The sequence below is a fragment of the Liolophura sinensis genome, chromosome 8 (genome assembly GCF_032854445.1).
Source record: "Liolophura sinensis isolate JHLJ2023 chromosome 8, CUHK_Ljap_v2, whole genome shotgun sequence".
Classification (NCBI taxonomy): domain Eukaryota; kingdom Metazoa; phylum Mollusca; class Polyplacophora; order Chitonida; family Chitonidae; genus Liolophura; species Liolophura sinensis.
The window spans coordinates 33823572-33839027 of record NC_088302.1 but is presented as its reverse complement, the minus strand read 5'-3'; the positions used below and the strand labels follow the sequence as shown (position 1 = coordinate 33839027).

Below are 15456 nucleotides of genomic sequence, written 5' to 3'. Positions count from 1 at the left end.
CACCGTAATGAATTGATTTCCGCTCACCCTAAACAGCATTGCATTCTACTTTATCTTGCTACGACAGACAAATTCAATTTGAACATATCTGGATTTGAAATCAATACGTCTTGAATGCTCAAAGCTCAAATCAGGCGTCAGAAACCGGCATATAACGAGAGAGCCCACGAACCGATAATATGCCTCCGCGAGTAGAAACAATCAATACAGCAAACATAGACATTTGCCATACAGTAGTTTGAGCGAACAAAAATATCATCATTTTTTGCTTTTAAATATTGTATATTTATGGATCAAGTGCATTTTTTGGCTACATCCTTTACAAATTCAAGACGTTTTGTTTCGTTTATGAGCGCCTCGAGTCCCAAAAACAATTAATATTAAAGAAGGTTGTACATAGACCGAATGAGCCATTTTAAATAACAGGGGTGGGCAGGCTGTATTAAACATGAGAAGTATTTACATTTGTGCTATTCATGAACTTGGCTGCATGTATTGTGTATGGCTGAGAGACTGTGTGGAATTCGCTCCAGCCTGGCAGTCGGGGAACATAGTGTCAGCTCAAGTGATTGCACGCGGGCGGTGACTGCATAAAGGGGGAGCGAACAGGTTTTCGGCACGTGAGTCGAGGTGTCTAAGCAGCAAGGTGTTAAGCTGTGATATAGTTTGCAAGAGAATCGTCGATTCAGCCACAAAGACGTCACGCATTGCAACATACACGCCTGTCGTCAGTGGCAAGTATTATTTTTATTTCTCGGCGGATATCACGTGACGTGAGTAGCTGTCAAACGAGTAGTGTGTTTGTGGATGGCTCACCTATAGCGTGTACCTGACGCTGACCGATATACAAGGGCACCCTAGCTCACATATTGATGGCCAAGCAGATGTACGTAGGCATTGACAGCAGTAGCTAGACACAGCGTTCAGCCAGTCTGTCACACTGCTTTGGCGAAGCTCGGCTTGGCAAAGAATCGCAGGCCGGTGTATACAGATCTAAGTACATACGTGTATAATTTATACAGCCTCTCGATCTTTTTACCTTAACCAATTTCAGCGAACAGCCGGACGTACATAATGCCCGCGCCGGTGTTTAGGGGGACAGTGTTCGCCCCCAATACGGACCTGTACGCCATTGACAATGCTAATCGTGTTTTAGAGCGCCATGTATTTGACAGGAAAGAAGACGGCTACCGGTTATCGTCTACTAAGACATTCCGAGGGAAACCACTCGCCATCACGTACATGTCCGTGAAAACCGGATTCGATTTCGACGGTGTTGTGATCACGTTAGACACGCGGAACATTCGCTTCATCTCCTGTCCCTTCCTCGACGTGAGACGTACGGTGTATTCATACGGGAGGTGCACGGCTATCACCGCCGTGCCCCACACCCAGTCGCTGCTAGTCGTCAACTCTGAGACCGCCTCGATAGACGTGATCAACATCTACGGCGTGCCGATGAAGCGCTTCGACCTGCCGGACATACTTAACCCGGGACCAGAGTTGATGGGCCCAGCCTCTGTGGCGCTGTCCACCCTCGGGGAGAGGGAGGTGGTGACCGTCGCCTCAGACACGGGCCTGTATGTGATGACAGTGGACATTGATAAAACTAAAACACTTATTCTCACGCCTAGGTAAGTGACTCATTCAGGTTTTATTTTCTCACAGATGATTAATTCAGCCGCATGATAAAGATATAAACAACTTATAATTGGGAACGTGTACGATAATCCGTTTGATATCGCCTAGGACAATGTTAACGCATAGCTCTGTTCCGCCCTATTTCATTCGTAACACAAGATATGCGTTACTTTCCTTCATATGTGAACATACACCTGTACACAACAGTATAGGCTTTTCACATGTGTATTAAATATGTAGGCCTACACCAAGTTAATAGAAACGAAATGAGATCGACTTTGTGTACCTCTAGCAAGTACACGTGATTAAACTGTGAAAAACTATTTTGAAATAGATTATTTTAACAGAAATGCAGTGGTTTCATTATGCGTTTAAAACTTAATTTTTGTAATTTTATAAACTTAATTACTGAAAAATGTATATATAGGGAAGTACGCTTACCTCATGAAGGAAGTTCGAGTGCAACATCAACTATGTGGTATGTTTTGGATATTTCTAATTAGAATGAATACAAAACGAAGTGCCTCTTATTACTGGTCTATTATTACCAACTTATGTTTGTTAATTTATATTATAGCAATGGTTGTACTTAAGCGTTAAGACGTATCAACTGCTAACGCTAAGAGCACAATGTCACTTTGTCTTCTAAGATACAAGACAGACAAAGTTAATCCGTTGTGTTCTTTGTGAGCTATGTTATAGGGTGAAAGGTGAACGAAGGGTTATTTAATTGTTGATGTCATTAGTCATTTCATAGTCATTAGCTTCCACGCTATATTAATAATGTGCTTATATCGCCACAGTATTGCTTCAGTGTTGCCGTTAAACCATTTTCAGCTGCAACTGAAATCGTATGGCTGATATTGAAAACTGCAACTGAAATTTTATGGCTGATATTGAAAACTGCAACTGAAATCGTATGGCTGATATTGAAAACTGCAACTGAAATCTTATGGCTGATATTGAAAACTGCAACTGGAATCGCATGACTGATACTGAAAACTGCAACTGAAATCGTATGGCTGATATTGAAAACTGCAACTGAAATAGCACGACTGATAATGAAAACTGCAACTGAAATCGTATGGCTGATGCAGAAAACTGCAACTGAAGTCGTATGCCTGAGGTGCAAATCCAGAATTGAAATCCCATTATCGTATAACTGAAATCGTATAGCTGGTGTTCTAAACCACAACTAACATCATGTAGTTGATGATGAAAACTACAAGTGAAATCGTATAGCTGATGTTGAAACTTCCAAAATCAACATACAACATACCAACATACTAGCTGATGTTGAAAACTTCAACTGAAATCATGCAGTTGTTAAAGTTCAACTTCAGGATCAGAATTGAAGTTGTTTTCTTAGAGATCTTTACATAGACATAGCTTTTCTAATTGCTGGATCATGCTGTTAAAGAGTAGTAGTATGTATGTATTTTTACCTCCTATTTAATTTTTCAGTCACATGACGGCGAGTGTATACATACATAGTGTGCCTTCTTGTGGCAGGGCGAGTCTTTGTCGCCAAAGTAGTATCATCCCGAAGACACCATATTTGATACCCCACCCAGTCACATTATACTGGCACTAACATCTCAGTGCTGAGCGTCAAGCGAGGCAGCGACTAGTACCACTTGTCTTTGGTGTGAGCCGACCTGGGTTTGATCCTGGGCCTCCCGACTTCGAGGCGGACGCTCTAACCATTAGGCCACCGGAGCGGTTACGAGTATTAATGAAAGCTAATTCGACACTTCCGATATGAGGAGCAGTTTGGTTTTGACCCATGGTGAGAAAAAACGCTGGATTTTATTACTAATGTGTTGACTGATTTTGGAAACAAGGGTGGCCAACTGGATGACCACGTCGGTTATTTGCCTATTTGTGTTCAAATCAGGTCAGACTAATTCCCTCTATTATCATCCAGCTATAGTTACGATTTGATAACGACAGTTAGGGGGATCATGATCTATGAGTTCGATACCGTTAATTAGGCTGACTAGACATATACCTTTGCTTGACAAATGTTTCTAAGAAGTGGCGCGTCAAGTGTGAATCAATGGTGATAACGATCATTTCGATTCCAGTTTTTATCATCGTACATATGCGTTTGACGTTAATGCATGATTTATATAGTGACAGCTGCTAATCGAATGCAAATCAGTCACTGGTTTGTTTCTAAGTGAACATGCCATATGCAGAATTTATATCGAACCATAAGTGTGAAGTTGCCACACTTTCTTGGCCTTTTTAACTTAGTTCATGGGCCAATAGGTTACGATAATTTTCCGGAAGCGCTCCAAGCGGAGAGACTCGTCAGAAGAGTCGATACTGAATGTTTCCGTGTGGTATTATATGACTGTTTATTATGATTTCCTTAACCGTCCACTCGTGAAGTAATACCAGCTTAACTTGATTAACTGGAAGAAGCTCAGGCTGTGGACAACCGGCGTCTTATTTATCTAGTCATTGGGCCTAATGGTCTGGGATAGATAATGATCTGTGCTTTTCCCTCCAGGGTAGCTGTTGGGAGATATAGGAGAGAGATATGAACGTTTACCAATAAGAAGTCACAGATTTACCCCTCTGATTAATAGATTTATAATCAGGCAACGTCTTATAAACAGGATGGTTCTAAGGCTGTCTTCAATATCGACCAATACATCAGAGGTATATGTACGATCACGAATGATATATCGTCGTCATATGACTGAAAAATTGTTGAGTACGACGTTAAACCCCAAGCACTCACTCACTCACGAATGATATACCGCAAACTAATGATATCCTTGCTGACTGCAGAAGAGCGGAATCGTTAACCCAGATCTATCCTTAAGATGAAGTAGAGAATAGTGAATTTAGTCCTCTGCGCTGTGTGTATTAGTTGTGCAAGCCTGTCTGTATGTAGTGCCCCCGCACTATACTTTTGGTTCTTCCAAATCCCACTAGTGGTAAACTAATTAGCTGTTGCACACAGCGTATATGATCCGATCCGGTCACCATCGACCCGTGCTATGAGTTCGACTTGGTCAGGCTTGTATTCAGTCAGCGGCTTATCGTCCCTGGACACGAGACCAAATCGCATTATGGTATTATGTAGCTGAACTAACGTACCATATTTTTGCCTGACATCAAGACCAGAAGTAACTCTACACCCACGGATGATTATCTAATTGTCTGGAGGCGTATATCATGTTGCACCAACTTAAAAAGGGCGGATGGTTAGAAGGGGCAAGCTGTTTTTTGAAAAAGCATTATTCCCTTTAACGGAAAAAAATAGTCAAGGCTATACCTCTAGTGGAATGTTTTCATATTCTCATAAATGTATGGGGAAGATACGTCATACCTGTATATTTATTTATTGCTTCGATTGTTACCGCCATACTCGATACAATATTTGACCTATACACTGGCGGTCGGTTGCATTAGTGGAGGAAGCCCGGTGTACGGCGTAAACCCCTGACTTTCGGCAAACTACTCACGAACTTTCCCACGTGTGCATGCTGTACAGGTTTGCATACCGTATGTGGGTCTTCAGTGAGCGTTAGGTTCCCAAACAAGACTGTACAATCACCGTCTCTACTGCTTGTCACTTAGGTCCCTACGGGACAGTGAGAGCTGGGTATCTATATCCTTTTGTAAAAAAAATAGTCAAACTACCGCTAGAGGTACAAGTACGTGGGAAGGTCTTGCACCAACCTACGGATGGTCGTGGATTTTCTTAGGGCTCTGCCCGGTTTCCTCCCACCATAATGATGACCGCCGTCGTGTACGTGAAATATGCGTGAGTACGGAGTAAAACACTAAATAAATAAATAAATTGAAGGTACAGCGCGCACAGGTTATGCACACGTACCGGAATGGCACTTAGCCAAGTATGGATGTACGTATTGCGAAGACTGGGGACATATGTGTGTTCAGATACAGCTGTTATTTATGTACATTGATTAGTTACAAAATAACCATGGTGCGCACTTTTCAGGTGTGTGCGAAAAGACGAAATAAATGCATGCTATGTATTACATACCGAAGTGTTCAAAGCTGTCGTGGTACTTGCATGACATGGGATATATATTGGCCTTGCCAGAGTAGAGTTTCAGGAATTGGCAGTGTCATTGACACTGCGCATATGTCACGTGTGTACAAAACGCTGAGCAGACTGAACGACGTGTTTTGCAGATACAAATCTTGCAGTCGTTGTACTTACATGTTTGTAGTGTTACATATGCGTGACGAACTCTATACATGTATGCAGTCTTCCTGCTCATTTAAACATACACAAACATGACTTATAGGACTGAGCTCACCCCTGGCCATATCGTAGTTCATAAGTTAAACGCATATGGCATGCTATATTATACATCCCTCGTCCAAGGATTGAGCCCAGCTGTGCAGCGTGTATGTGACTATATAAGTCAGACCGGAATTGCATAAAGCAGATATCGACCTGCGCATACAATGATAGTAGCGCGCGTATCTGGGCATACCGAATTATCATAACAATAGCGGCGATGAGATTTGTCAAACAGTGAAATCAGAAAACAAAATTATGCGACTAGTGTGGATAATTTCGGGGAGCAGGAAATGCAAAATGCTATAAGTCGACATCGCGTCGGTGATGACATATTCAGATTTCGCGTCAGATAATGTGAATATTCATGCGCCCACCTGGAATGATGTATATACATGTGTATGTATGGAGAATATATTCTCTGCTGTTTATTCAAAGCATATTAAATACAATGTTGCTTTGAACAGATGGCCTTGTTTTCCGATATACTAGACTTTCTTTTTCTTAGACAGCCTTTGAAGTTTCTCTTTAACAGAATGGGTTATTTTTTTCCAATGCCGCCCTTTTATACACCCATGCTGATTCATCGCCGTGCATATGAATGGTCATGTAGCCTAATGGCTGCACGCAACACCATGCTGACAGATGCCAAATACGAATTGTCACACGAGCTGTTTGCCTGGGGAAGGACAGGATTTAACTACTAGGTCAAGCAGGCGTATATGTTGTCGATTAGGAACATGTTCGTGACGTTTACATGCCTAATGCGCAGTATCCTATTTACGGTGGCCGAGTGATCAAAGGATGGCATTGACAGTGACCTGTACATGCATGTAGGGGCGTATTGACGGAGACCAATAAACAGGATGGTATTGGCGGTGACCTGTACATAAGATCGTATTGATGGTGACCAGTACACAGGGTCGCGCAGATGGTGACCTATACACAGGCTTGTATTTATGATGACCTGCACACAGGATTGTAATGATGGTAACCTGTACACAGGATCGTATTGACGGAGACCTGTACACAGGATCGCATGGATGGTGACATGTATTGAGTGAGTGAGTGCTTGGGGTTTAATGTCGTACAACAATGTTTCAGTCATATGACGACGAACGAATCTTTAGGGTGCATGTACGTGTAATGTGCCTCCTTGTAGCAGGACGGATTTCCACCGCTCTTTTATTTAGTGCTGCTTCACTGAGACGCCTTACCGAAGGCAAGTAAGCCGCCCCGCCCGAGCCATTATACTGATACGGGTCAACCAGTCGTTGCACTATCCCCTTCATGCTGAACGCCAAGCGAGGAAGTTACAACTTCCTCTTTTAAAGTCTTAGGTGTGACTTGATCAAGGATTGATCCTGGATCTACCGGTCCCGAAGCGGACGCTCTACCAACTGTGCTATCCGGGCCGGTCAACATGTATTGATGTTGACCTGTAAACCGGATCGTATCGATGATGACCTGTACACAGGCTCGTATTGATGACGACCTGCACCCATGATTGTATTGATGGTGGACTGTACACAAGATCGTATCGATGGTGGCCTGTACACATATCGTATCGATGTTGACTTGTGCATATGATCGTATTGATGTCGACCTGTACACAAGATCGTATTGATGATGACCTGTACACAGGATCGTATCAATGGTGGCCTGTAAACAGGATCGCATCGATGATGACCTGTACACAAGATCGTATTGATGATGACCTGTACACAGGATCGTATCTATGGTGGCCTGTAAACAGGATCGCATCGATGATGACCTGTACACAGGCTCGTATCGATGATGACCTGCACCCATGATTGTATCGATGGCGGCTTGTGCACAGGATCGTAATGATGGTGACCTGCACCCGTGGTATTGATGGTGACCTGTACACAGATCGTATTGATGTCGACTTGTGCACATGATCGTATTGATGTCGACCTGTACATATGATCGTATCGATGGTAACCTGTACACATGATTGTATTGATGGTAACCTGTACACATGATCGTACTGGTGATGACCTGTACACAGGATCATATCGGTTGTGGCCTGTACACAGGATCGTGTTGATGGTGACCTGTATACCGGCTCGTATTGGTGACCTGTACATAAGATTGTAATGGTGACCTGTACACGGGCTCGTATTCATGATGGTCTGTACACAGGATCGTATTGGTGACCTGTACACAGGATCGTATTGATGGTGGCCTGTACACAGGATCGTATATATTTATATTAACCTTTACACTGGATCAGTACAGTAATAATCTGAGATAATAATACATTCTATAGTAGCGAAGTCAAATGACTGGTAGACTGCTCCCTTATTCAGAATTGGAACGAAAAAGCAGTAACCACGAATATGTCATGAGCTTGGTATTAGGATGAGACAGCTACTGTACAACTGACACTCAAATTGGTATATCCAGTAGCTTATATGTAAACAAGATCGCCTTGATGTGTATGGTTACAGAGAGATTTATGACATTTGACAGAGTGAAGAAATGCTTAGCTGAGATAACAAGGTGACCCATTTTTCACCGTAATAATGGAAGCCACTGATAGTGACAGTGGCAGGTCTGTGGCATATCCGCTACGTTCTCTAACACGCCGACGTACGATGTGAAATATCTCGGCTGGCTGCGTCCACCTAAGTCAGGTCTGCGTTATATCCGCTCGTGTGTTCAGTACACCTACTACAGAAGTGAAATGTCTCGGACGGCAGTGTCCACCATGTCGTTATAATTACCTCTTCATGTCACGTTGCTGAAAATAAATGCCAGTATTGCTAAGGCGAGAAGATAACCACCCCAGTCCAAATGCACTGGGTTTCAGTTCATAGTGGGGTTGTTCCTTCGACTCTTTTGAAAATTGGCATTTTTGGTACTTTTTCTAACAATTGGCGCACAGCATATAATAAGATATAGGCTAACTTTGGCAATGATCTATAGTGTGGCTGGGTGAGGTCTGTCTGATTGTGCTACAGAATGGTAATTTAGTGAGGCAGCATTTAAAACATGTCGCCGTTGAAACCAACGTGCTAACATGAGTTTCTGTTACTGTTATTACCGTTCGATATAATGGTGGAGCCGTTACACCCTAAGCAACGAAGCACACAAACATCTATTAATGTTTCTATCTGTAATAAAATTATTCAAGTGATTTTTTTAACGTCATTATTGAGATTGCTTCACCCACAGTATGTATACTACACATACAAAAGCGTTCAGTTTAACGGGTGGAGGATATAGAGCCCGCTTCCAAATTTTTTTCCCAATGATGTGTATGAATCAGACCCTGGTTATTATTTTGGGATCAGTTTCAGCGAAAGCTCATCTGGATATTAATGTGACATGTGTTTGTTTTCCGGTCAGGATAGACCATTTGGGTTAACCTATATAGCCCATTTACTGCTTAACTCCACCAACAGTCAGGACTAAATGACATGAACATGTTATTTAAAGTATATGAATGTGTGGTTGTTATTCTATACCATCTCAGGTGTATATACATGTAATATATCCCAGGCACAGCTAATGCACAACGATATAGTTTCCCTGCTCAAAATGAACCTAAACAGAAGGGTTTCGTTACAACGTGACATACTGACAGAGAACAAACATTAAGGCGGATAACCTTTCGTGACATTGTCGGCGCTCATTTCAGAATACATAACTGACTTCTCTTGAATCTGTATTTAATCACGCACTTTGTTTTATAAACAGAGGAGTTAACGACATACATTCCGGATAAGTCAGGAAGTATAAATCATACCAGCAGGATGTTTTTAGCATATGAGTATTTTGCGTGAGGGTGAAAGACGTTTATCTGGATAAGCTCAGTTTATTTATGAATTTATATAGCTTATAATATGGTTTCATTTTATGTGTTTACTTGATTGTGTTACATCTTACTCAAAAATATTTCACTTGTGCGACAGCTTTCAGGTACACACTTCAAAGGAGGGAATGAAGAAATCGGCCAGAGAAAACTACCATAGCTTGCACGTTGTCTTAGAAATTTCTTTAAACCACAGCCGGGCCAACATGAAGCTTTAATTTAAAAGTTTGACTGATATATCGATCGCGTGATGCTAATAAAAGATGCACTCCAGAGAGATTTTCACTATGGTAGTTTTGTAGGCAGTGAACACCACGTGTTCCACGGGTAAAACCATCGTCCTTTGACAAACTTCTCCAGGATTTCTACCGGCTTTGACGCCATATTGATGGAAGGCAAGTGGTATTCAACGAACGTGTGACAAGTAGCCGTTTATAATTCCTCCAAAGTATAAACCTACAAATTCCATATCCAAGGCTGGTATTGAACTCGCACTTCCAAGGTGTGGCACATGGTGAGGAGTTGTACACCTAACTCACTGAGGGATACTTCCAGCTCTTTTTAAAACGAATATGGATGGAATTTGTTTGACCGACCAGGGGAAGTTAGTTTTTTATTTGTTACACTTAGCTAAGTTACGTTTTCATCAATGTAGCAAGACGAATTCAAACCTCAAAACGTAAATTATGTAAGCTTTTGTCGTTAAGACAAATGATTTGCAATATAGCTTTGTTGGGCAAAGACGGTAGCAGATATAACAGAACCATACCTCCGTTGTACAGACAGTATGCACTGATTGCCGAAAGCAGCCCTTAATACATATGTCGTTGTCAAGTGGAATAACATCACACGGTGTAAACACTACGTCACAAAATTCATCCTTCCTGGATAAAGACTTTTTGTATAGATGAAGGAATTTCAATGTAGACTACGCGGAAAGGTTTGCTTGATGCTTTTATTATTACAGGCCTGTTCACGTTACAGTTCCGGCGGTAATATGGTATAAAATCAATGAAGAAAATGGCATGTAATTACACCTGTATTGCTCTGGCGGTTCATTTCCTATTATTAACCTAGGTCGATGAGTTCGCATGTAATGTTAAAGAGGTGTACGGTGTATATCTAAATGTATGCACCACCCAGCATTACGTAATACATTGTGTACGAATCTTAATTCGACTGAATATTTAATTACATACAGCAGTCCGAATACTACAAAAGTGTTGCAACTTGAAGAAAAGTGAAAGACGACAGTTCTTTCTTTGAAAAACAAAGGGACCAGGTGAATGAAATACATGGTACATTTTATGTTCTAAGAAATGTTCTTAGAAAAGTCGATTTTTCACATTTGTTTTTTAATTTAATTATTTATTTATTTGCCTGCTGTTTTACTCCGCACTCAAGAATATTTCACTTACACGACGGCGGCCAGCATTATTGTGGGGGGAAACCGGGCAGAGCCCGAAGGAAACACACGACCATCCGAAGGTTTGCTGGAAGACCTTCCTATACACGGCAATTGTTTTTTAAATGTGGTGTTATGAGCACGACCCTTGCAGTGCTTCTTTTATCTGACTGTCGGCCGCCGTCGTATAAGTGAAATATTCTTGAGTAGGGCGTAAACATCAATCAAATAAATAAATAATTCTGTCCCTGAGTCCAAATTTATAGGATGCTGATTTGCATGAACAAAGTAAAATCAAATTCTACGATGACCGTATGGGCATATTTTTTTAATACTTTCCTGTCGAAAACCATTCACTGCTTCGAGTTTAAAACATATTCTCGGCACCGTATGGCTGAAATATTGCCGATGTGGCATTAAGCCATAATCATTTATTCGTTCTTTCTATACATTCCGTTGAGAAACGCTCTCATGCATCTACACTCATTAAATTCAAATCCTGCTCCTCCACGGCTGAAGACGCCCTATATGGCCCCACTTTTGTCTTTGATACTCAGCATATCCGTAACACTGGAGATGTATACTTGTGGTAAGGATGTATATCGATTTTTATTCTGCCTCCCTTACAAAAGGAATGCGGCTAACTGGCTGCAATGTCGCCGGAGGATGAGTATCATCTTACAATTTCCACATATCAAGATTACTTCCCGTTTTATGGTACTCTTTTCTTTTCCCTTCACGGTGATAATACAAATTCGTTATTTGGCACTGATCATTGCAAACAGGCGATATGTGTTGCTTTAGAGTTTCTTTCTTTATAATCGTTCTTCACGCCCTGAGTAAAATTCATTTCCAGGGTAATACGGGCACAGTTAAGCAAAATGTAAATGAAACATGTAATTGAAATAGAAGTATTTGCGTGTTTTATAGTCATTAATAAGCAAGTTATCAACGGGTAATGTATCAATAGTAGAACGCATTGGACGAATGAGCCAGCAAGGCTCTTCTGTGCTTTTGTATGATAGTATGGTACTTAAGAACATGATATAATGCACAAGGGGGGACTGTTGCCAAGTGGTTGCGGTGCTTGTCTATCAGTCGCGAGAACACACCAGATGGGTTTTCTGTGCGTTTTTCAGTATCTTGCCAAAGGTCGGTGGTTTACGCCTGCACTCCGCTTTCATCCACCCATGAAATGTAACCGCCATGCTATCAGTGAAAATTCCTGAATTTTGACGTTAAATGACAGTCAAATACATATTAAACGAATCCTTTGAAACGAATCTTGTTTCAAAGAAAAATAATCTGCGGATTGAATTTTAGAGTTGACGTAGTTTTTACCCCTGCTCAGCACTGTATGCATCACAGTTTAGGTATATTTATATTCATCCAGTGTTTTCAACATTAATCGAATCTTCGTCCAAGTCATGCTTCCTGAGGGCTTTTAAGTGTTCAAGCACCTTCGAAATGAAAAGGATGTAAAACTCTCCACGTGCATGCATATGTGTATATAATTCCGTGATTAATTACCTGGCCAGTGCTCTAAGCACATTAAGTCAGGTGTGGAAACACGGCACTGATATTTATTGGCTCGTGCACTGATCGGCGTAAATCACGTAGGAGTCCTTGATGCGTGCGCTGTGGAAAGTCCTTGACCCAATGGTCTACAAGGCAGAAGTTCCACAGACAGAAACGCTTCAGTTCAGTAGGCATGATCAATATGATGATTCACAGGTATAGCAATCCCGCCTGATGGCTTCATTTTGGCGGCGAAGCATAAGTGCGCGAAGTTGTTTGGTTCGCTGCATCTGTGACAACCGTTGCCACGGTTTTGGAATATGCATGGTGTACCGTCACGGCAGCTGTTGTGCGGCTAGATGTGATAAGACCAAGCTAAGAATCTATCTGACTGTATCTGAAATTTACAACACCTGATCGCATGGACCTTTATAAGGACACAAATCAATATTTCATCGAAGCATGGTGAATTAGCTCTGGCGTGTGTGCGTAATCCTGGAAATCTTTTGGTTCTACTCCCTACAGTCCGTCTCCGATCGACCCGTCTGTACTTATAACGCGAACATCTCACCCGAGCTGGGCTAATTTTAGAAAACCCAATTTACACACCTAACTGGCAGTGTACATTTTCAGGACGTTTTATAGTGCCAATTCACGCGTTCTAATCTCCCTAACGTGTTTTTGCAGATGCTCCTTGAGAACCTTCTGCATGCATACTGTGGACTGCATCGATTTTTAGTCTTCATTTATGAGCTGCATTTTAGTGTAGCTTAGGTCTTTTAATCTGGGAATCTGATGACAGAACCCATTCTGTGGGCAGTTGTAGTAATCCTACCCCTAACAACGGAGCCCAGTATGAAGTTGTTTCTACATGTTGATCTGGTTTATGGAAAGGAGCGAGTCTTCTAATCAGCCCTAGAGGGGTCACATGTTTGAAATTTCACACGCAATAAAGCGTTATTACGATGGTAACTGCTAGAGTGTGCATTAGGTGGCCATGGCGGGATTTTGTGGTTTCGAAAATGGTATTTTATAAATTATACCATGCTAATTCAAATATTTTGTTTGCATAGTTTCTTAGGTATGTGGGTTATTTGCGTGGAAAGTTTGTGTAGTTTTATCTCATATTGCATTTTTTCTCTCTCAGTGCAATACAGTAATGCATAAAAATGATTCTTTCTTAATCGGCAGGCAAGCCATGAAGAAGACGGATAACTTTTGTCCAATCAGCGTGGCAGCTCTAAATGACCTCCTGTTCGTGGCCAATGGCTCCGAAGACGAGCCGAAGATTCACCGGTACTCCCTGTCGTTACGCGACAAACCCCCGGAGACGGTAGTCCTGACTGAAGCCGGTGAGATGGGCGAAAGTGACCCCGTGTCTATCTGTATCTTAAAAATAGACCAGGACAATTTCCGTCTGGGAGGGTCTCGCCGACACGACAACGCCCGCGGAATGGACCTTTTGTTTTATAAAGACTTCGGGCCTGAAGAAAACTGACAAACAGCGGTGCAGGGCTGAAAGCTAATTCCACCCAAGAAGTGTGTTTGTGAATTTTGGTTATGTGGTGTAGGAGTATTGATATAAATCCCGAGAGACCATCTCGTCGTTTGATTTCCGTTGAGAACTGGATCCCGCACAAGGTTTCGTGGTAAAGAAGTGATGTCCAGAGGTTCATGCTTGAATGCACTGTTCAAGAGTAAGCAAAGATTTGCGCACGCACGTGAAGGCAAAAGGGCGTGAAATGATCTTATTTGATAAGACTTGTATCACGTGATTATACTACGAGACTCAGTCGACCACTGCCATACTTCCAGTCGACTTCTCAGGACAGCAACCAATCGGTCTGACCAATATTATTGTCTTGCCCTCTTAAACACGGCCTTGCGGATATTTTGTGTGATGCACTGTGGATGTCGTCTTGGTGTTTGGGTAAATTGTATATTCATATTATTTTTATGGGAAAATCGTTGATAAACGTTGATTTTCGAAATTTTATATATATGCATATATTGGTGTAGAGCCACTGAGTTATTCATTCACTAACCAAATATGCGTGCACTGTTTTCAAAATTAAAATTTTAGTGAAAATTAGCCATCAAGACGTGCTTATACTATACGTGCAAGTCGCGGAAAGTGCTCTGTCACCTCATGCCAGTTTTCTGCATAAACTCCTTGTCCCCCCCCCAAAAAAAAGGGGACGAAGAATTATGTTCCCTTGATTTTGTCATCCAGTTGAAGTTTGTTATTAATGCTATTAGACATTTTTAAGCTTACAGTTTTTTGCGAAAAACAACTTCAAGTTATATTTTGTGGAATGTTTTTTTCCCCATAAATTATTTTAATTTACATATTGCTTGATCATATCATTGATATAACCTACATCGATGGATTTAATTGATATATTTTTCAAACAAACAAATCCTTATGTCTGTATAGCCTTAACTAGGTCCCGAAGTATCTTGCTCTCAGTAAGCATTTATACAGTTGAACCGACTAGAACCTAAATAGCTTGTAGTTATATAGGCAAATATAGTTACACAACATTTGACATCTTCATGTAAACCAATGAATAAAAAGGTTTACCTACAAATTGGCATTTTTGGCGTTTCATATTTCAAGGCGTTTACGTTTCTCTTAATAAACGTAATTTAACATGTAGAGTGCGTGCGACTTCTATACGCTTAAAAATTATCTGTTATTCTTATCAGAAAGTCTGTTGTTTGAGTGGTGCTGTAGAATGTGTTCTGTTATTCTGATAT

The 15456-nt window shown here is 41.4% G+C and overlaps 1 protein-coding gene across 1 annotated transcript; it reads left to right on the top strand.

Moving 5' to 3' along the window:
* The first annotated feature begins 610 nt into the window (after nucleotides 1-610).
* Nucleotides 611-14805, top strand: LOC135473826 (uncharacterized). The gene is made up of 2 exons (XM_064753735.1): nucleotides 611-1634; nucleotides 13888-14805. Exons 1-2 carry the CDS (start codon nucleotides 1075-1077, stop codon nucleotides 14192-14194), a joined length of 867 nt encoding a protein of 288 aa, XP_064609805.1. The 5' UTR covers nucleotides 611-1074; the 3' UTR covers nucleotides 14195-14805.
* Nucleotides 14806-15456: the final 651 nt, after the last annotated feature.